A 23,328-nucleotide genomic window follows, 5' to 3' on the forward strand; every position below is an offset into this window, starting at 1 on the left:
TAAGGCGTACAACAGTTTGGCATTGTTAAAGGGGATGTATGTAAGGACTACAACAGTTTGGCATTTTTAAAGGGGGTGTATATGAGGACTACAACAGTTTAGCACTGTTAAAGGGGATGTATGTAATGCGTACAACGGATTTGTTTTGTTAAAGTTATATATATGTAAGGGCTACAACAGTGGTTTTGTAATTAAAGCTGTATATAAGAGCTACAACAGATCTTTTGGTATTGTCACGAGCTACGTGTAATCGCCACTACAGCTTGGCATTGTTAAGGGGGCAATATACATGCATAAGCGCTCCAACAGTTTCGTAGTGTGAGAGGAAATACACCGATATATTACGGTATATGGTCTCTGGTATTGTAAAGAACGCATCATGTAATCACTGAAACAGTTTGGTAATCTATGATTAAATTCTCTTCACAGATGTTACACAGATGTCTGATAACATTGTGGAACTATACAATACTAACAATAGCCATGCTTCTGCTATTGTTGCAATATGTTAACAATGGCTTGAACGCCTATTCATAGTGGTAAAAAGTGTTATTGATGAAAACATGTAATTATCTAATTTTATTATTTATACACCTGTGCGCTGGTTTCACCCAGGGCTTGTACATTGTTACTTTTGCAACATGTAACATGCATTCATAAGTTGCTGTCAGTGCAGTGGATTATTGTTATGAGTATGCACTCGTTCACTCACCAAACAGTTACACGTGAGGTAGAATAGATCTTTAGCAACACATGCTTGCCGTAAAAGGCGACGATGCTTGTCGTAAGAGGCGACTAACGGGATCGGGTGGTCAGGCTCGCTGACTTGGTTGATGCATGTCATCGTATCCCAGTTGCGTGGCTCGATGCTCATGATGTCAATCACTGAAGTGTCTGGTCCAGACTCGATTATATACTGACCGCCGTCATATAGCTGGAATGTTGCTGAGTGCGGCGTTAAACAACAAACAACAAACAAACAAACAAACACAAATGTAATGCTGAGGAAATTCGTGCATATGTTTGCGACATATCACTATGTAATTAAATCATATGTATATTTGAAAGTGGAACATCAGTTTAACAAGATAAATACCCAGAATAATCACACTAATACATAAAGCATCAAAGGCAATGCCGTAAGAAGGAACGCAAGAATAATTGCTTTGGTAGCCCTTTGAGCCCAAAATACTCCACCGTCTCTTTCGGCTGTCCCAAGCGTGATGATGACACAGGCGTTGACCTTTGTATCAGTCACAGCGGGATCGATCCCAGTCGTAGAGGATGCAATTATTTTCGGCTTCAGTCACTGCAGCCCGAATGTTAAAACGTTGTGGGCTATGGCTGTCACGACAAAGGTTTCCTGGTATCACTATGTTACAGTGTTTGTTTGTTTGTTTGTTTGTTTGTTTGTTTAACGCCGCACTCAGCAATATTCAAGCTAAATGACGTCGGTCTCTAAAATAATCGAGTCTGGACCAGACAATACAGTGATTGACATCATGAGCATCGATCGACGCAATTTGGATCGATGACATGTATCAACCAAGTCAGCGAGCCTGACCACCCGATCCCGTTAGTCGCCTGTTACGACAAGCACAGTCGCCTTTTACGGCAAGTATGGGTTGCTGAAGACCTATTCTACCCCGGATCTTAACTGAGTTCTTCATAAACAACAAACAAACAAACATTCTAGTTTTGTCTTCAGTCAAAGGACAACATATGATACGGTTTTTTTAGACCAACGAGACCTGCATAATATAAAATAAATGTCGAAACCATTTGGCGTGACTATTGGTCTGGAAATCACTATTGCGATAAATATCGATATTGCAAGCAACTATTGCGATAAATGTATCCATTGCTACAGGCTGGACGACAGTTGCTACAGGAGATGATGTTGCTACAGCCATACGCAGAGCTAATATTGCTTGAGTGAGTGAGTGAATGAGTATGATTTTATGCTACCTTTGGCAATATTCCAGCAATATCACGACAAGCGCAACTGAAATGGGCTTCACAAATTGTACCCATATATTGAATCAAACAGGAGCCCTCGGCGTGACGCGCGAACGCTTTAACCTCTTGGCTACCCAACTGCTCATTGAATTGCTAATGTGCAAAGTACTGTTGCTATTGCTACATAGGTAATTACTTATTCTCACCAACTCACAATAGATAATACAACTATAAAGAAAATAGAGACCCTAAAAGTTATCAATTTGAATTAGGTCAATCTGTTAAGGCCTTGCAAAAGGATGTGAGATATTGTGTGCTTAATGAAATAATGTCGAAAATAACATAATCTTAACTAATATGGAAAAAAACGTTAAGCACAGCAGTTGATCCGATTAGGAACATAAACCCTCTATTTAGCTGATGATAAAAGGGAAATATCTCAGACCAGCCATCTTTCCATCTGTTCCATTTATTGGTTTAAGATAACTCTGCTCGGAGAAGCGTGTGCTTTTTGTTCGGTACGTCTCCAATCTTGATAAGCGAATTTCCAAGGACTGTATGACCTTGTGAATGTTGATAGTGAAATAGACCGTGTCATGTTACCTGAAACCTACTTTCTAGAAACAAATGAGACCCGTGAAGACCCGGGGTAGAATAGGTCTTCAGCAACCCATGCTTGCTGTAAAAAGGCAACTATGCTTGTCGTAAAAGGCGACTAACGGGATCGGGTGGTCAGGCTCGCTGACTTGGTTTATACACGTCATCGGTCCCAATTGCGTGGATCGATGCTCATGATATTAATGACTTGATTGTCGGGTCCAGACTCGATTATTTACAAACCGCCGTCATATAGCTGGAATATTGCCGAGTGCGGCGTTAAGCAACAAACCAACCAACCAACCAAAAGAAAAAAATGTGTCTTAAGCTGCAGTCAACAATATTCCACATTAACACTATTGCCTGTTAATTATATTGTCGTGGTCAGGCAAACCAGTGATTGATACCATGAATGACCCATGGGGTATGATGACTCCTTCAAGGTGACACCAACGGATCCTCATTGAAGTTGGCTACCATACATTACAGCAATCGAGTACTATAAGATATATGAAGAGCACCTACTTTATTACAATTAGTAGTGACGTGTCGGTGTAGGTTCTAACACTGTTATTAAGCTCCTCATTGTACGTTGTTCATATCTATATCGTATCCTTACTTAGTACCCCACGCCCGTGAAGATTCGGGGTAGAATAGGTCTTCAGCAACCCATGCTTGCCGTAAAAGACGACTGTGGTTATCGTAAGAGGCGCCTAAAGGGATCGGGTTGTCAGACTGGATGACTTGGTTGATGCATGTCATCGTATCCATGCGTGGATCGATGCTCATGATGTCAATCACTGGGTTGTCTGGTCCAAGCATGATTATTTACAGACCGCCGTCATATAGCTGAGTGTGGCGTTAAACAACAAACAAACAAACCTATTACTCTACCTTCTGAAAGAAGTTTATGTAGCAATCAATCATTTGGTTATTGTTGATACATGTAGGTTACTAAAGGAGTTTAACGATAAAGGCTAGTGACAATATTATTACTACGTATGTTTTTTTTTAACATAATGGTTTCTCTACCAACACCCAGAAGACAGAAAACCACAACCCTTTTCTTCTTTTTGAATACGTTGATTGTACTGTCAATTGTTAAATCAAAGTGACAATAGTATCCATACAGGTTGAACATGAGTGAGTTAGATAGTTAGGTTTAACGTCTCTTTTAACATTATTCTAGTCATATCAAGGCGTTCCGCTTAATGTGGGAGGAAAGCCCGAAGTGATGCAGGTCTTAGGCGTTTGCAACTTTGGTGAAACCCATGAGCACGGGTATGGTGCCGACAAACCTTGAATCATAATCGGGTTGAACCGGGATTCGAACCCACAATCATAGGTTTCTGGCGAGTTGCGACGCCTTAGACGACTAGGCCACCCGTGACCTCACAGGTTGAAATATTGAATGCAGTCAATGTCTGACCATTGTCGGTTTGCATTTAAACAATTACAAAATCGGACATGATGACATGAAACAATTTGACGTTATACAACTGCGCCGCTTGTAAAGATGCGGAATAACGTCATCTGTCATGCGATTACGTCATCAGTTGACAAGTGTACGTCGTGAGTGAGTGAGTGAGTATGGTTTTACGCCGCCTTTAGCAATATTTCAGAAATATCACGGCGAGGGACACCAGAAATAGGTTTCGCACAGTGTACCCATGTCGGAAATCGAACCCGGGTCTTCGGCATGACGAGCGAACGCTTTAACCACTGGGCTACCCGACCGCCCAATACGTCATGAGATCCCAAGAGGAATTAGTTAGAGTGGAAGGTGTGGCATTCTGTTCTTTCCCATTCTCAATGCCAGCGTGTGATGTATAGATAACATCCTACATGGAATAAGTAATTACATTTCATCTGTCCCCTGAAACGACAATCTCGGGCAATACACGTTTATCATGCATTCCCTTGAGGCAGATTGACTGAGGTTCACGTTGCTCGTTAGCTGTTCTCTTTACTAATGCATGGACGTTTGCATGGGTGCTGGCAATACAAAGATCATAATCCGTCCAAATCTGCGTATCCTACTCGAAATGAGCGGATCCTGAAGCAAATAAGGAACGCGACTATTAAGCTATCCATTGCACATAGGACCCGTGAAGATTCCGGGGTAGAATAGGTCTTCAGCAACCCATGCTTGCCGTAAAAGGCGACTATGCTTGTCGTAAAAGGCGACTAACCGGATCGGGTGGTCACGCTCGCTGACTTGGTTGATACATGTCATCGTTCCCAATTGTGTGGATCAATGCTCATGATATTGATCACTGGATTGTCTGGTCCAGACTCGATTACATACAGACCTCCGTCATATAGCTGGAAAATTGCTGAGCACGGCGTTAAACAACCAACCAACCAACCAACCAACAAATGGTAGAAATGAGGCCAGGAATTACGACACTGTACTAAGCCTTGGGAATCAGACGATTTAGCACGCACGCATCTCCATAGAAGAATGTGGTTAAAATGGTCTCGTTTTTATGTCAATATTGACGGTACTGATGCCACGGTTAATGTGGAACATGTCCCTCTTTACATTGAGATCGCGTGAAAGTCATGCGTTTCCCTCGGCGAGGTCACGTGGGACTTCCCTCGTGTACCGTTTCAATCTGACAATATCGGTAATTGAAACATGCATCAGAGTCTGTCGTGTTGGCCGCTTGAGTATACTGTAGATACGGCGATGGCACGGTAAGACGTATCACGTTATCAATTCTTGACCATACAGGTCAAGGTCACATCTTGGTAAATGACAGCGAAATGAAAGTCAAGGTCATGGAAATTAAAGTTACACTTGAATCACCTTGTTAAACATAGCGTAACAATAATGTTCAGACCCGTGAAGACCCGGGGTAGAATAGGTCTTCAGCAACCCATGCTTGCCGTAAAAAGCGACTATGCTTGTCGTAAGAGGCGACTAACGGGATCGGGTGGTCAGGCTCGCTGACTTGGTTGATACATGTCATCGATCTCAATCTCATGAACCCGTGAAGATTCCGGGGTAGAATAGGACTTCAGCAACCCATGCTAGTCGTAAAAAGCGACTAACGGGATCGGGTGGTCAGGCTCGCCGACTTGGTTGATACATGTCATCGTTCCTTATTGTGTGAATCAATGCTCATGATATTGATCACAGGATTGTCTGGTCCTGACTCGATTATTTACAGACCTCCGTCATATAGCTGGAAAATTGCTGAGCACGGCGTTAAACAACAAACCAACCAACCAACCAACAAATGGTAGAAATGAGGCCAGGAATCACGACACTGTACTATGCCTTGGGAATCAGACGATTTAGCACGCATGCACCTCCATAGAAGAATGTGGTTAAAATGGTCTCGTTTTTTATGTCAATATTGACGGTACTGATGCCACGGTTAATGTGGAACATGTCCCTCTTTACATTGAGATCGCGTGAAAGTCATGCGTTTCCCTCGGCGAGGTCACGTGGGACTTCCCTCGTGTACCGTTTCAATCTGACAATATCGGTAATGGAAACACGCATCAGAGTCTGTCGTGTTGGCCGCTTGAGTATAATGTAAATACGGCGATGGCACGGTAAGACGTATCACGTTATCTATTCTTGACCATACAGGTCAAGGTCACATCTTGATAAATGACAACGAAATGAAAGTCAAGGTCATGGAAATTAAAGTTACACTTGAATCACCTTGTTAAACATAGCGTAACAATAATGTAACCCGGGATTGAATAGGTCTTCAGCAACCCATGCTTGCCCTAAAAAGCGACTATGCTTGTCGTAAGAGGCGACTAACGGGATCGGGTGGTCAGGCTCGCTGACTTGGTTGATACATGTCATCGATCTCAATCTCATGAACCCGTGAAGATTCCGGGGTAGAATAGGACTTCAGCAGCCCATGCTAGTCGTAAAAAGCGACTAACGGGATCGGGTGGTCAGGCTCGCTGACTTGGTTGATGCATGTCATCGATCCCCAATACTTGGATTATGCCCATGATATCAATCACTGGATTGTCTGGTCCAGACTCGAATATTTACAGACCGCCGTCATACAGCTGGAATATTGCTGGGTGCGGCGTTAAACAACAACAACAACAAACAAACAGTTTCTCTTATGAATGGCGAAATTATTTTAGTTGAGTTTCCGCCCAATTGAATCGAATACTCTCTAATCAGTAAAGACACAATATGCCCAGAATCATCTGGCTGAGATAATTATCTTGATAGCGACTTTCCTATGTATAACCCCCGTTCTATAGATAATTGCTTTTTTGCTTGAATTCATCCTCACGTTTTCGGAGTGTGCTTGAAATGACACTGTTCAACTCAATGCCCCGTGGGGATCACAATCTTACCATTACGACTGAGGTTGTTTTGGGGACGAAAATTGTTCTGACTCCATGGAACATGTACTGCCAAACCTGAAACGTCATAATTCAATGCTACGTGAAATAGTGGGTTTACTTGTGTTGTTTAAGTTCAGTGCTGTTTGAAATTGTATATAAAGAAATCCATTCCTGTCCAAGGTTGTTCCAAATTGCTAAATTGACGATAACAAGAGTAGAGCATGAACTTTGTGCAAGTGCCTGTCTTACGCAACTATTTGGGAAAAGCTTTTCAATGTTTTCTAAAACACGGCAACTTGAATTGACAGAAAGGTAGGAGTTGTAGACACGGTGGACCTTATTTAGCCAGCCTTTTCACTCGTAAAACAAACCTCACCAATCAAGCGAGTCCCTGGTCAATAAAAACACGCTTTAGCAACGACCAACGGAGGGTTGCCAGTCGATTTCAGCATCAAAGCTAGTTAACACGAAAGTAGCAGCAAATTACAACAGTCCTTGCTCTATTAGTCCGGGCCAAGGAGTAGACTTAACAGCCTATCGCTGCAATTACCAGAGCAAGTGGCAAATGAAAGCATGGTAGTACAGTATTTAAAGATAATGCTTCCCTCAAAGCTCATTTTATCAAGAACATGCTTCGAAAATGGTCTTACGTTATATAAGAAACATAAAACAACGAGCGTTTATCAGAGACGGAGTAGGAGACGTGCCTATTAGATAACTTTGATAGGCTTGAGGGTAAGCGTTGTAAAGGTCAAAAATGTTTCCTCTCGATGTAAGCACTTGGCTAAACATAAAACTGGTGGCTTGGTTTTTTTTAACGCCGCACTGTTGTGATGTACATCGTATCGTGTTTGGTCGAGTTTCGTAGACTTATGTTTGGTTGCTGTTTAACGCCGCACTTAGCATTATTCCAGCTATATGACGGCGGTCTGTAAATAATCGAGTCTGTCTATTTGTTGGTTGTTTAACGCCGCACTCAGCACTATTCCAGCTATATGACGGCGGCCTGTAAATAATCGTGTCTGGACCAGACAATCCAGTGATTGACATCACGAGCATCAATCCAGGCAACTGGGATCGACGACATGCATCAACCAAGTCAGCGAGCCTGATCACCCGATCCCGTTAGTCGCCTTAAACATGAAACTGAACAACCTGGCAAATGAAAGTAGACACGTTTATTTGATGATGTGTAAAAATGAAACAAATGAAATGGTTATTCGATGGTGATGTATTTGATATCGTGATTTTTTTTTTTTTTATTTTTTTTTTTGGGGGGGGGGGGGGGGGGGGGGTAATATAGGTTTGCAGTGCCTCGGAGACTTTTCAGCCTAGTAATGTTTTGACAACGTTTATAAATTTAGGTCAAATCCAATTTTTAAGTTTCTACCTCGCTTGAACGGCAGTTAATGTGCTATTAACAAACACAGGTGGGGTTTGCCTCGTCGGATCTGAAGTGGGTTAGTTTGGAGAGATTCTTTTTAAAAAGTGGGAAAAAAATTATTTGGAAAGATTTTTCAATAAAACAAAGATATTTTGCTTGGCCAGCAGGATGTCATTACAAATATGTGTTGTGACGATAATTTTAATTGTTCGACTCCATACTCGATTATTTACAGGCAGTCGTCATATGACTGGCATATTTGCTGAGTCAACGTTAAACAAAATCAAACATTAAAAAAACCCAGTGACCTTGAAAAGATTACTCAACTTCTATCAAATATCCTTCCCCTCGAATATCATATGGTGGGTCCATTGACATTGTGGTGAAAAGTAAGAGCTCAGGATCAGATGGGTTGAATGAAGTACTTATTCTTGAGGAATGGTGAGTGAGTGAGTGAGTTGGGTTTAACGCCGCTTTTAACAGTATTCCAGTTATATCGCGGCGTGTCAGCTTAATGTGGGAGGAAAGCCCGAAGTGATGCAGGTCTCAAACGTTTACCACTTCGGTGAAACCCACGAGCACGGGTATGGTGCCGACAAACCTAGAGACATAATTGGGGCGAAACGGGATTCGAACTCACAATCATAGGTTTCTGGCGTGCCCAAGGGACGCAACTCTGCACAGCGAATCGCGGCGCCTTAGACGACTGGGCCACCCGTGCCCCTCTTGAGGAATATGAGCTATAAGGACTTATATGTAAGACAACTGCCTCTCGTTGATCTTCTTGAGGAAAACAAACCGTTGGTTAGGAGTGGTGGCACCCGTGAAGATCCGGGGTAGAATATGTCCTCAGCAACCCATGCTTTCCGTAAAAGGGGACTATGCTTGTTGTAGGAGGCGACAAACGGGATCGGGTGGTCAGGCTCGCTGACTTGGTTGATGCATGTCATCGATCCCAAGTGCGTGGATCGATGCTCACTGGATTGTCTGGTCCAGACTCGATTATTTACAGACCGCCGACATAGAGCTGGAATAATGCTGTGTGCGGCCTTAAACAACAAACCAACCATACCTCTACGACACTCGACCACACACGATACGATGTACAGCACAACATACATATTACACGTCTAAATGGCAAAGCGTCTGATGGACGATATCATAGTATTCAAACACTTTGTTGAGCGTTGATGAGAATATATCTGTAAAAAAGCACGATTGAGACAAAATGGCTTTTTTTACAGATCCCTGAGCACAGATAACCATGCTAGGGACAGTGATGTTAACTCGCGATGTACACTGTGTATAATCTGCGTCTGGATGATGAGAGGAATTCCGTTTCTCCTCCGTCTAGTCGTATTCAGACACATTACCGTCCGTGGGTACTTGATTTCGGGGGTCGTTTCAAGACACATCACAATGTCTTAACTCATTCCGACGCAAGCGTGAAGATTCCGGGGTAGAATAGGTCTTCACTAACCCATGCTTGCCGTAAAAGGTGACTATGCTTGTCGTAAAAGGCGACTAACTGGATCGGGTGGTCAAGCTCGCTGACTTGGTTGATGCATGTCATCGATCCCAAGTGCGTGGATCGATGCTCATGATATCAATCACTGGATTGTCTGGTCAAGACTCGACTATTTACAGACCCCCGTAATATAGCTGAAATATTGCTGAGTGCGGCGTTAAACAACAAAGCAACCAATAACCGACGCAAGCTCAGTGAGTGAGTGAGTCAGTGGAGTTTAACGCCGCTTTGAACAGTATTCCAGTTATATCACGGCGTGTCAGCTTAACGTGGGAGAAAAGGAGGCGATACAGGTCTCAGACGTTTACCACTTTGGTGAAACCCAGGAGCACGGGTATGGTGCTGACAAACCTTGAAACATAGTCGGGTCCAGCTTTATGTAGAAAAGAAACAATGACCAAGGATTTCTAATAGATCACGAAGTTATGTATTATTGACACACCATCCGATATCCTTTAACGCTCCGCGAATACATCGTATGCAACTGCGAATATATTTTTTGTGTGTTTGTTTTTGAACGCTGCGCTCAGCAACATTTATACGGCGGTCTGTAAATAAACGAGTCTGGACCAGACAATCTAGTGATTGACATCGCAGCATCAATCCATGCAATTGGGATACGATGATATGCATAAATTAAGTCAGCGAGCCTGACCACCCGATCCCGTTAGTCACCTTTTACGTCAAGCATGGTTTGCTGAAGACCTTTTCTACCCCGGATCATCACGGGTATATACAACTTTACTTATGATAGTGATTGGGAGTGTCCAGTTGGGGTCTGAAAAGACTGATTGCTCGGATATGTCGTAATGAAAATAGTATTTAATGCTGCCATGGAACGGGTGCTCTTGTAGCTTCGCGATGATGAAATATTCTTTCACAGTTCAAAATATTGTTGTCGAAAGAAAATTAATATCTCAGTATCTCTGTTGAATGTTGAGCAGGATATTTTGTTATATCTGAAAAGTGAAGGTATCGTTGAATATTTCACAAGCCCTCAATTTTATAATGGAATTTGCATTTTATGTACAAAACGCATAATTTAAACATATTAGAATATCGTTCACTTACTAAATTGCATTGCGGGTTACTGTCATTGTTGAATTTTATCAAGTTTCTAAGAGTAAGGTGACATTTAGTTTGAAAATGTACTTTTGCATAATTCAAATAAATACCGTTTCCCTTATGGCAATGCATCACGAGTCACATATAACTGTCCAAACTCCTGTGACTTGTTTGAATACTGTTTATCGTTAATTTCGAATTTGACATTCAGCGTGTTCAATATGACATTTCTCTCCGTAGACACAATATACATAGAATACGTGTACATAGTTCTTTTCATTGTGGGATTTTGTTCTGAAAATGTCATATGTACTGATTGCTAAAACGGCATTATATTATACTATTTTTGATAATTAAGTTATCTAAATATTTGACCTTTATGAACTGAATTATTAATTAGTTTGGAAAAACATATTTCTTTGATATCAAGTTCATTTTCCAACGTTCCAGACGGAGCCGTCATACAGCTGGAATATTTCTGAGTACGGCGTAAAACAGCTAACCAAGCTTGTGTTATCTCCTTGGTTTGGATAATGTAAGAATGTTAGGAACATTGCATGCATTCATACTGAAATAACTGTATATCATGTGGTTGTTTTTAATGTCCTTGCATCCACGCATATGTAATATCAATCGTTCACACCGTAGGATTCGCCAATTTCTTTACGAGAACCGTGTGCTCATCATTTCACGTTGCATCTGATGTAGTGTTATGTGTTTTGCTGTTAAAGTAAACGACGTCGTATGATAAAGCCCCGTATGGTTCATATGAGCTGGATAATTAAAGACATTATGCTATGAACTTTTGTTATATATTTTAGTTTAGACTGGGTTTTCTAAAGTTGAGAAAGTGATATTTTCATTTCAGTGAACATAACACTTGCTATTTCTATGCGGTGAACACAGCACTTTGCCGGAACTATTGTCTTACAAGAGTTACCTCCCCGCCAATGACTTCCCTTTGTCTTAAGTGTCTGGCCCGTACACTTACTGTTGACTTCCTATTTAGGTGACAAGGCAACATAATGACAGATGGTCTTTTATGGAGTTAATATCGCTTCTTGTCGTGCTTTAGTATCTTGAAAATGTTTCGTTATTAACTGTAAATGTCTCATTAAACTTCAGTCGAGACAGTTCGTTTCGCACAGCGCCATTTTGGTTACTTGACCATCGTGTATTCTTTCACTTCCAACAACTGTCTCGAAGACTACACAAAAAATACATAATAGTATACAGCATATTCCACGTGTCGAGTTAAATATCATGTTTATCTCATCTCGTGACGGGGGAAAGGACTTGTGAAACGCCACTTGTGAAAATATCTCCTTTCCCCCGTCACCCGATGAGAGAAACATGGTATTTCACTCGACACATGGACTATCCTCTATTTATCATCCAATACTGGCTCCCACAGGAGATATCGCATGAGTGAGATCAAGCAATAGCTACATTGTAGATATCGCTGCAATGAAATTGCATCACAATGCTTTTGATAGCAAATATATCAAAACTTGTTGGCAAATGTGGAAAGTGAAACAAGTTGTTCCACTTTTATCAACTCGTGTTGATAGATTTGATATGAAAAGACACTCGGGGGAGATTCTCTATTAATCATGGCTTTCTTCATGGTGGGTGGCCCAGTCGTCAAAGGCGCCCAAAGTCGCTGTGTAGAGTTGCGTCCTTTGGGCACGCCAGAAACCTATGGTTTTGGGTTCGAATCCCGGTTCGACCCGATAAATTTTCTAGGTTTGTCAGCACCATACCTGTGCTCGTTGGTTTCGCCAAAGTGGTAAACGTCTAATACCTGCATCAATTCGGGCTTTCCTCCCACATTAAGCTAACACGCCGTGATATGACTGGAATACTGTTAAAAGCGGCGTTAAACCCAACTCACTCACTCACTCACTCATTTCAATACTTTCAAGGTTTTAAAAATTATAACAACAATGAATGCAGAAGGGACTTGGGTAAGTATCTTTCTAATACTGGACCCTGAGCTGAGTTGTTTTTTCGAGTAGATGAAATAAAAGCGACAATGACATGTTCAGAATCATTCTCAAATCTCTACGAAAGGAAGAGTGTGCGACTGCCTCCTATGAAGGGCAGTCAACGACACACCTCCTCAAATAATAATGCTCTGGAAATATTAATTTTTACATCAATATGGAATTATTCATGACTATTTATAAATTATGCCAAATAAAAATTCAGCAGTATTATGTTCTCTCATTTGTCTTAAGAGTCATACAAATAATATTTCTGAATAAATAAACTAAAATAATCTTTCAAGTGCGCGGTTTGAACAAAAGAAATATAACATCTTGAAACTGTTGACATCGCCCCTGTGAGAACGCGAGAAGGTTAATCATCGATACTTGCTCTCCTTCTGCAACAGTCACTCCTCGCAATGATACATATGGCCATAATACACGTCTTTATTGTGGTATATTAATCATATGTCTGCAAGTCTGGTTTGAAGAATTTCTAGATGTACACAATGCGGTAGACTGTTGAAAGTGGAATTGTAATTGTCTCTGAAGCAGCACACGTAATCAATACTGTAAAGGAATTATTATAAAATTATTATTAATATTGGAGATGCCCCTGTACATGCACTCACAGCTTGGTGTGTTATACATTTAAGTCATATTTACAATCATAGGAAATTCGATACGAAAGTATGTTGTTCGCTTGTCGAGCCACGATAAATCAAATCAATGTTGTTCTCCTTCCCGGGAACGATGAAGGAGATGAGTTGGAGACTTTTCGTCCCTTTTAACAGTATTTCTGTTGTATAGTCCTCAGTTTCATCTAGGATAACAGCAAGAGTGGCATACGCCAAAGGCTATAATCACTTTGGTGACATCAACATGAATAGGACCGCCTCCGTGGTCTATCGGTAGAGTGCCCGCCCATAGAAGCCACAAAAGTACAACAAAAATACTCGCCATCATCATATCAATTTGTCCTGAAGAAATGAAATAAACAACTCCATCTTGCTGTTTGAAGGTCTAAACCCTCTTTCCAATCTGTATTTTTATATTCGAATCAAAACGTATCGTATCGAGTCTTCTTTTGAAGATTTCATTGAAAATACAGTGGGTTTATCGCGAACTTTATAGTGTTATTGCGAACTTAAATTTGAAATTGAAATGTTACAACTAAAGCCCAAATAAATCCCCCTGAATCTGTGTCATCACGACTAATACTATCATGATGTTTATTTTTTACAGTTGTTGTGCTATGTGCTTCGCCCGACTCCGTCAGGGACATAATGATCAAAGCACACCAACTCAACTTTGACAACGGCGAATATGTCTTCTTCAATATCGATCTCTTCTCAAGGTAAGCCCGAATCACGTCTCTTTGATGTTCACCGCCAGGCAAATATGACCTGAAAAATGGACACTTTTTGTTTCGGTCATAGATCTTGCAAGTCTTTAAGGCACGTTATTTTTCTAAAACGTGCAACACCGAAACTTCTTCACATATTTCCATGATGATTTGAAAGACTTTTGAGAAAATCGATACTTGTTGGATGTTCTTCTGTCTCATACGTCATACCAAATCAAAAACGACCTCAGTACCTGTGTATAGCTAAGTTTGACTTTTTAGATGTATGATCAGGAGAGGTTTCCATATATAAATAAGGGAGAGAACTCCAAATGCTTCCCTTTTATCCAGGGGAGTGGTTATATTTTTACAGCTCTAAGCCTCTAAGCCCCAAATATATCCATATACTTCCGATGTACGGATGCAAGGACTTCGTGGTATTATGGGCATTTTTGAATTGTGGTTGAAGACATGAATAAAGAGTGATGCATGTATCACTTTGATCTCTTTATGTCAATGTGTAAAACTGGCACTGAGAAGATGATGTGATTTGAAATGGAGTTGTACGTCACGTTCAAGATTATAGTACATACACAGCGAAACATGTGTCGTGTGTGCTTGTTTGTGTGTGTGCTTGTACTAGTCTGGATTAATGTCTGTTTTTAGTACTAGCCTACTTTGATACCATGCAATAGTATAACATGGACACACTATTCAGACACAGTGTACTGACGCTAAACGGGCCCTGTTTTATCCCCTGGGCGGTCGGGTAGCCTAGTGGTTAAAGCGTTCGCTCGTCACGCCGAAGACCCGGGTTCGATTCCCGACATGGGTACAATGTGTGAAGCCCATTTCAGGTGTCCCCCGCCGTGATATTGCTTGAATATTGCTAAAAGCGGCGTAAAACCATATTCACTAACTCACTCACTTGTTTTATCCTACAATGCCGAGCACAGGAAGGGTAACAACAAAAAACATTCTAAATGTCTTTTGATTTGACGCGACCAGGAGTCGCTTTCCGCAAGGGGCTGTTTACCCGAGACCACGGAGGCATTGAAAGGAAGGGGAACCGTTTAGTTATACACCGCTTTTAGCAGTATTCTAGCCATATGGCGACAGGCTCATATATTCTGCTTATGCGGTGTGATGCACGCCTGTATTATGATGGCTTGAGTTACGCCCCTTAGTTGTTGTACGGATCTTCTGGTGCGAAGACCGCCATTTACGATAATCTTAGTCCGTCACCACTGATTTGTTCCACAGTGGTGAAACGTCTCGACATCTTGCTGTGCAGAGTTAGTCCCCTTAGCTGTCAGGATCTGCTCATCTCTGATGCACGTCGTAACTTATCCACGAATATCAACCTTCGTCAACACCATGCTCTTGGTCGCTGGAGAACGTGGCGTAGCCTAGTGGTTAAAGCGTTCGCTCGTCACGCCGAAGGCCCGGGTTCGATTCCCCTGATAGGTATAATGTTTGAAGCCTATTTCTGCGCCGTATACTGACTCCGAGCCGACCCGTCCTTAGCTCCTTAAAGCCAAGCGACAGGCAGGGTAATAACAAGTACCATATTTTAACGTCTTTGGTATGACGCGGCCAGGGATCGAACCCCGGACCTTCTTCTCCCCTCGCGGACGCTCTACCACCAGACCACGTAGGCTGTCAGAGATAAGTGATAGGGTAACCAACACGTTGAACAGTGTTAAAATTGCATCAGTGTTAAAGTTTCATGATGGTGCAGGGGATCCAATCTTACACGGGACTCCACCCACAAGAATTTGTACTTTACTAAGAAAGTGTTATCCCAAATCAACCATAGGTTGCTGATAAGCCTAGACAAATATGTAGGACGAATCTTAAATTCCATCCCACGATCATAGGATTCTGACACGCCTAAGGGATGTAACTCTGGACAGTAAATTTCGGCGCCATAGATACACTGGCCGCCCGTACGCACCAGATGAACGGAGATTACTATAAAAAACGAACTAACTTTTCTTTTAACATACAATTGTGAGTGAGTGAGTGAGTGAGTGGGTGAGTGCCTATATTGGTAATCGTACCTTAAAGTCAAACCCTACAGTAATAACTGTATAATGTGCTATATTTTAAATACCATACCAAAGTCCCGCCTCGATTGACCGAAACTAATGCACTATACTGATGAGACAGTAATGTTGTTCAATGATGATGACATGACTGTAAACTAGACATGCAAACAACAAAGAAATCGGATTATAGAAGATTTTGTTAACTTTGAGGAGAAATCCTTGGAATCAGAAAACACATGAGTATTTTACCAGATAACGGCAACAGCTAATAGTTGCCTTAGCTTAAGACCCGTATATCTCAGGGAATCGACACAACATGAGTATGAGTATGCATTACGCTGGGACAAGATTACCGTACCTTAGTACTAAAAGGCTTCGTCGTTTATCTGTAAAAACACTAATAGCACCGGATCCACACACACGGGTAATGGCTGTCCCCTGGAAACTGTGGAATGATGACTGTGACGACAGCTTCCTCCATGGAGTGTCGACAAGAAAATTGTGGCAACGTTTTTTGAGTTTTCATAAAATAGAGCATGAAGCTCAATTTTATTTTGTTTTCCTTGGATGGTCTTGACGTGTGTATTTACTTGATGTATTTAATTATTCTGGTGAATTTTCTACGAAGATTTCGATTGCTCAGAAGTTATTTGATTTGATCTGACTTACGACATTGATGGCCTTAGTAACTTTCGAAACTTTTTATAGTAGATATGTGGGATACATCAGTGTCATAAGCGATCTCAGATATTTTGACTTGTACCTGTGTTTCCGTGTTTTTTGATGAACAATTGACTTGTCTTTGCATGTGTTTGTGACGGGTGATAAGTGAGGCATTCACTGCTTCATTCATTTGTTCATTAGGGAGATGGGTATGTATTTGACGATTGGATACATTGTAACCACACATTATTTCATTTATTTCTTTCTCAAAGAGAAATTTGTCCAAAACTAAATTATGTCAGGATGTGATAATTGTAGGCATTCATTTCTTAATTCGTTTGCACATCTGGGTCGATGTTTCTGCTGGTTGACTGCAGTTCCCGAGTTTCATCATCGGCTCAGTGGTATTTATCAGTTATGCTGATTCAGCTACAAAAGAAATGTTTGGGCCGAGACATTAAAACTATTCCCCACTGTGTTTCAAATAGAACATATTTTTTAAACGTTGTCGCTTTACTTTTTAGCAAAAAGGTCTCTGCACTCGTGCACAGCAGACGTAATTCAAAAGTAACAAGTTTTTAGTTTCAACAATATCAGAAGATGCGCTATCGTGTCCCTTGCTTTTATGGTCCATCACCTGACTGTCTGGTTTGTTTAGAGGCCGCCGACGCATGGCAGGAGTGCTGTTGAGTTCCTGACCAACAAACAAAGACTATGCTTGCCGTAAAGGCGACTAACGGGATTGGTTGGTCAGGCTCGCTGACTTGGTCGATCCCAATTGCGTGGATCGATGCTCACGATGTCAATCACTGGATTGTCTGGTCCAGACTCGATAATTTTACAGACTGCCGTCATATAGCTGGAATATTACCGAGTTCGGCGTTAAACAACAACAAACAAACAAACAAACAAACAAACAAACAACAAACAAAAGCTTGCATTTTCATTCAAATTGTGTGAGTGGAGGGTGCTACTGGTAAGCAAGGCAAGTGAGTGAGTGAGTATGGTTTTACGCCGCTTTTAGCAATATTACAGCAATATCACGGCGGGGGACACCACAAATGGGCTTCACACATTGTACACATGTCGGGAATCGAGCCCGGGTCTTCGGCGTGACGAGCGAACGCTTTAACCACTAGGCTACCCGACCGCCCCAGTAGGCAAGGCAAGCGAACAGCTGGTGTCATCACTGCTTTTCAGTGATCCATTCATATAATCTCACCGCTATTTTGCCTGTTACGCACAATTGATGTTTCGTCTTTTATCGAGACTCGTTATTCTCTTGCGTTGACTTTTATATATGTCAAGGAAATACACCAACGTTTATGTAATTCCCCATAACGCATACTGTACCCACTGAAATGTATCACTCATTTGTCCATTAGGGGGATAAACCAACCTTTATGTACTTCACCAAAGAATATATGGTTACCATTAACATTTACAATTAATGTGTCAGTTGGAGAGATGAAGCGACATTTATGTATTTCTCATGTAGCCATTTAAATTTTATTATTCAGTTGTCCACTTTAGGAAATATTTCGGCATTTATGTATTTCCCAGTTAGATATACTGTAGCAATTATTTATTTTTTCATTCATTTGTCCATTAAGAAGATACACCAGCTTGTACGTATTTCACAATGGGTTATATTGTAGTCATTTGATATTACTATTCATTTGCCCATGAGGGCGGTAACCCAATAATTAAGACTATGTATTTTGTTTGTTTGTTTGTTGTTGGAATTTGGATTATGTAAAAGTAATTTAAAATTATTAGATACAATAGATCATCAAACTCTGAGGCATTGCCTTGGTGCATTCAGAACTTCACCCAGTAATAGTCTGTCCCAAAACAACGTCGAATAAAACTATCATTACAATTCGTCACAAAACTATATTCCAATCAATCTAATCCAGCATATGACTGCGTTTGTCATCCTCTGTATGAGGATCTGTATCAAAAGAAAAAATCCCTCATTCCACCCCTTTCATTAAGAATAAAACCTGAAATATCTGCTGCCAAAATTGACCTCAATAACATCTCTCCCACCCAAATACTGGCGTCTCCTCCGTGGCAGCTGGTAAGTCCACAAGTAGATCTTTCTTTAACTAAACTAAAGAAATCAGACACTAACCAACTAATGTAACAGCAAGAATATAATTAATTGAAAAGCACTTATAACACTTCCAAGTCTATACTTACAGATGGATCCAAGGATGGTGACGCAGTTGCTAGCTCAAACTGTCATTGGATCCAGAACCATATCATCCAGTTTACCAAATGGCAGTTCAATTTTTAAAGCAGAATCGCAGGCAATATTAACAGCTCTCAACTATATTAATACTCAGTCAAAACATAAGCAGTACATCATATTTTCTGATTCCCTTTCCTATCTGCAGACCATCAAGAATATTTCATCTGAACATCCATTGCGACGCGAAATTATAGAATAACATACCGATGTTGCCACTGGCCAGTACGACATCGTCTTTTGTTGGTTACCCAGCCACGTTGGAGTCATTGGTAACACAATGGCCGATGCTGCTGCAAAAGAAGCGCTCAACAAATCTGTGACACCACTTCTAGATCTGATCCCATACAGTGATTATAAAACTGTAATTAGATGTTACATCCGAGATCTTATGCAAAAGAAATGGGAGACCCAAGTAGGTATCAATAAATTACATCAAATTAAACCAAATATCGGTTACACCTACTTGGGTTGCCAGTCCAGATTTGAAGAGGTCATTTTACGACGATGTCGTCTTGGCCATTCAAGATATTCACATGCATATTTTTTAAAAGGTGAAGATCCTCCATTCTGTATCCCTTGTGATGAGAGAATCACGGTCAAGCATGTCCTGCTTGACTGTGTTGATTTGTCCATCACAAGGGATACATATTTTATGGTCATATACTAGTTTTAAAAATTGATATCTGTGATAAGTCTAGTAATTTTACTGTCCTTTGCAGACAGGTTTTTTATATAGTCTAAATTAATGTTGTTGTTTTTCATGTATAAATTGCTTTAGTCACAATATGGCTGAAATATTGCCGATGTGACTTTAAATATTAACTCACTCACTCATTGTTGCACTCAACAATATTCCAATTATATGACGGCGGTCTGTAAATAATCGAGTCTGGACCAGACAATCCAGTGGTTGACAACATGAGCATCGATCCACGCAATTGGGATCGATGACATGCATCAACCAAGTCAGCGAGCCTGACCACCCGATCCCGTTAGTCGCCTCTTACGACAAGCATAGTCAGTCGCCTTTCACGGCAAGCATAGGTTGCTGAAGACCTATTCTACTTGCCCGGATCTACACGGGCCTCAGTTTATGTGTTTCACACTGGGATGTAGTGTAGCCGTCAACGTTTATCATTCATTTGTCCATTACAGAGATAAACCAGCATTTATATGTTTCACAATGGAATATATTTCTATCCCCTGTTCATAAGGTGCGAAAAACCAATGTTTTGGGTTTAGAATTTCGAACATGTAGATTCGAAACTGAAAGCGTTATGGTAAAGTTTCCAAATTGTTTGAAATATGTACTTCTATGCATCGTTGCGCGATTGTGTGTCTGTTTCGTCAATATATTGCCACACGTATCTAGTAGTCACAACATGGTGTTTCGCTTTGTACATAACGTAAAATCATAATTTGAAGTTACCTACCTGTTAGAAAAAAACAACTGAAAAATGCTTTCATTCGCGTTGATCCTTACTTTAAGAGACCCGTGAAGACCCGGGATAGAATGGGTCTTCAGCAACCCATGCTTGCCGTAAAAGATGACTATGCTTGTTGTAAAAGGCGACTAACGGGATCGGGTGGTCAGGCTCGCTGACTTGGTTGATGCATGTCATCGATCCCAAATGCGTAGATCGATGCTCATGATGTCAATCACTTGACTGTCTGGTCCAGACTCGATTATTTACAGACCGCCGTCATATAGCTGGAATATTGCTGAGTGCGGCGTTAAACAACTAACCAACCAACAACCAACCTTACTTTAAGAAACAAATCATAAGCTAACTAACGTAGTTCCAATACCACTGTCGGACGAATCAGAATGAATGATTTTAAAATGTCAGGTTATTGTTTTTCATTCCTTCTTTCTTTTCTTCTTCCATTAGGCATTCATACTTTTGATTCTTTCTCATATTTTCCTTCTGTTTTCTGTTGCACGTTCTGCTTTCAACATACCCTCCACAAAAGAGAACTTCTTTCAAGCATTAAAAATATATGAAAGCTTAACAAAATAAACGCCGAATTGCCGATTCGCAAGCTTGAGATGGAAAGAGTTGGAATGAGAGAGATACGGTTGCCATATATCATTATACGAGGGCTGGTCAAAAAGTTCTAAGCCTAGCGAACAAAACTAACAAATCGGTGTCGTCATAGTGCTTTCCAAAGAGAAGTGGAATCGTGTCATTCCATGGATTGACGTTTTGACTTGGGATCATAATTGTTACCCATGTGTCATCACCTGTTACTAATATCCTTTTAAATTTGACGAAATCCCTCTCAACTCGGTTTACATTTCTTCTGCCAATGTTAGTTCTTTTCCCTTTAGATCAGAATTTAGAAACTTTGGCACCCAACGAGCACATATCTTGTTCATCTGGAAATGTTCATGAATAATAGTTTCAATGGATCCATGGCCTAGACATGTGTCTTCCTCAAGTTCAGCAATGGTAATACGTGTATCTTTAAGTCGAAGATTTTCTATCTTGTTGACCGAGGTCCAGACCTTGGGTCATCATCAATGTTTGTTGTCCATACCTTAAACATAGCTACCCAACGTTTAACAGAGGAATAGCTAGGGCACTAAGTCTTATACCAATACCCTTATGTCTCGAATTTCCTGGGGAGTACTTTTCTCTAAAGACTTGATGACTGCTTGGAACTCGTTCTTTTCCATTTCTGTGTCCATTTGGACCCCTGTCACGTTCCATTGGCTGTCACTCATATACAAACGGCATCAACAGACCAAACACACTTGCAATGAACTACTCAAACAATGTACTACATTAACTAGTTCATTTTGTTATGCCCCAAAGTTGAAAGTTAGTCAGGCATAGAACATTTTGACCAGCCCTTGTATGTTTTCAGTAAATGTATGTCTGTTGAACAGAAGGACACGCGTTCCACTTCTGAAGGACTTTCACGAACGTGTTTGTATGTGTGTCTAAAAGTTATTCTTATACACGTTTTAAGGTTTTAAGATGAAGGGTGACACCGAAGAGGCAGAATACGCTGAAGAGTTCGCGAACACCTGGTGTCATCACTATTTAGTAGTGATTCCTAAACATATACTTATGACAAACTCTACTTGTACTTTTTAAGCATAATGGATAGAAACCATGGAATAGACATTTAAGCTGTCATATAGTCGTACCTTGATCACAATCCTTCACGCTTCCGATCACACAAGGATGCAACACAGTGCACATAATGGCTAAGCCAATGCATTACCTTTAAGTATATTAACTTCAAATTGTTAGTCGCCCTGTGTTGATTCACATTAGCGTCACTCGTCGAATATTTAATTATCGTATTCAGTCTATTGGGTATTTTAAATCGCCTGCCACACTTCGCTCGAACTGTCAGGGCTGCTATAAAACTACCCAAGGGAATGTCCGTGTTTTATGCGTGTTTTATGCATATTTTATACATGTTTTATTACACGTATGGCTATTGTTTTGCAACAATTAGACACATAACATCCTGCTTAGACACTTTTCCGACCTCCGAGGAGAGAATTATATCGTGTGCAGTCATTAGCGGAATCTGTGGGTGTTTTATGCTATCGCATTTCAACCATTCGCCCCCCATATGGTATTTTGGTAGAGCGACCACTTAGATACGTCGTGTGTGAAATACGAGCAAGATAAATGGTGTTTGTGCTAAACACTTGGTTAAAGACTTGGCTAGATGTTGGGTGTATCTCGTGTCACTATTGACGGTTTTAGTAATCTATAATGTCATCTTCACTGGTGACGTCGTAAGTTGGGTTTAACGCCTCTTTGAAAGGTATTCCTGTTTCGCGATGTGTCAGATTTACCACCCTGGTGCTGACAAACCTAGAAACATAATCGAGGGGAACTGGGACTCCAAACCCCTACCATAGTAGTTTGGCGTTCCCAAGGGACGCAACTCTGCACTGCAAATTGCGGCGCCTTTGACGTTTTGGCCACCCGTGTTCCCGCAGGTGGACACCGACTATTTATAACTGTGTTTAAATCTGGAGGGCACTGTTGTTGAGGATACGTTAATGTTGATAATGTCCAACGTAGAATTCCATTCATTTAACCCTGCATTTGAAATTTTAGATAAAGAGGAACTATGGCATGAAATTTGCCAGGACATAAGTCACCGTGCTGCTTCTTGCTGTGGT

At 41.0% G+C, this 23,328-nt stretch overlaps 1 protein-coding gene across 1 annotated transcript in view; it reads left to right on the plus strand.

Moving 5' to 3' along the window:
* The window catches only part of LOC139461199 (atrial natriuretic peptide receptor 1-like), a 111,135-nt gene that overhangs the window by 38,089 nt on the left and 49,718 nt on the right, over positions 1-23,328 (plus strand). Inside the window, exon 3 of the mRNA XM_071242792.1 lies at positions 14,102-14,213. Within this exon, the coding sequence (XP_071098893.1) occupies positions 14,102-14,213 (112 nt within the window). The remainder of the gene's footprint in view (positions 1-14,101; positions 14,214-23,328) is intronic.

The sequence above is a fragment of the Haliotis cracherodii genome, unplaced genomic scaffold (assembly GCF_022045235.1).
Source record: "Haliotis cracherodii isolate W230 unplaced genomic scaffold, xgHalCrac1.p SCAF_14, whole genome shotgun sequence".
In the NCBI taxonomy this organism is placed as follows: domain Eukaryota; kingdom Metazoa; phylum Mollusca; class Gastropoda; order Lepetellida; family Haliotidae; genus Haliotis; species Haliotis cracherodii.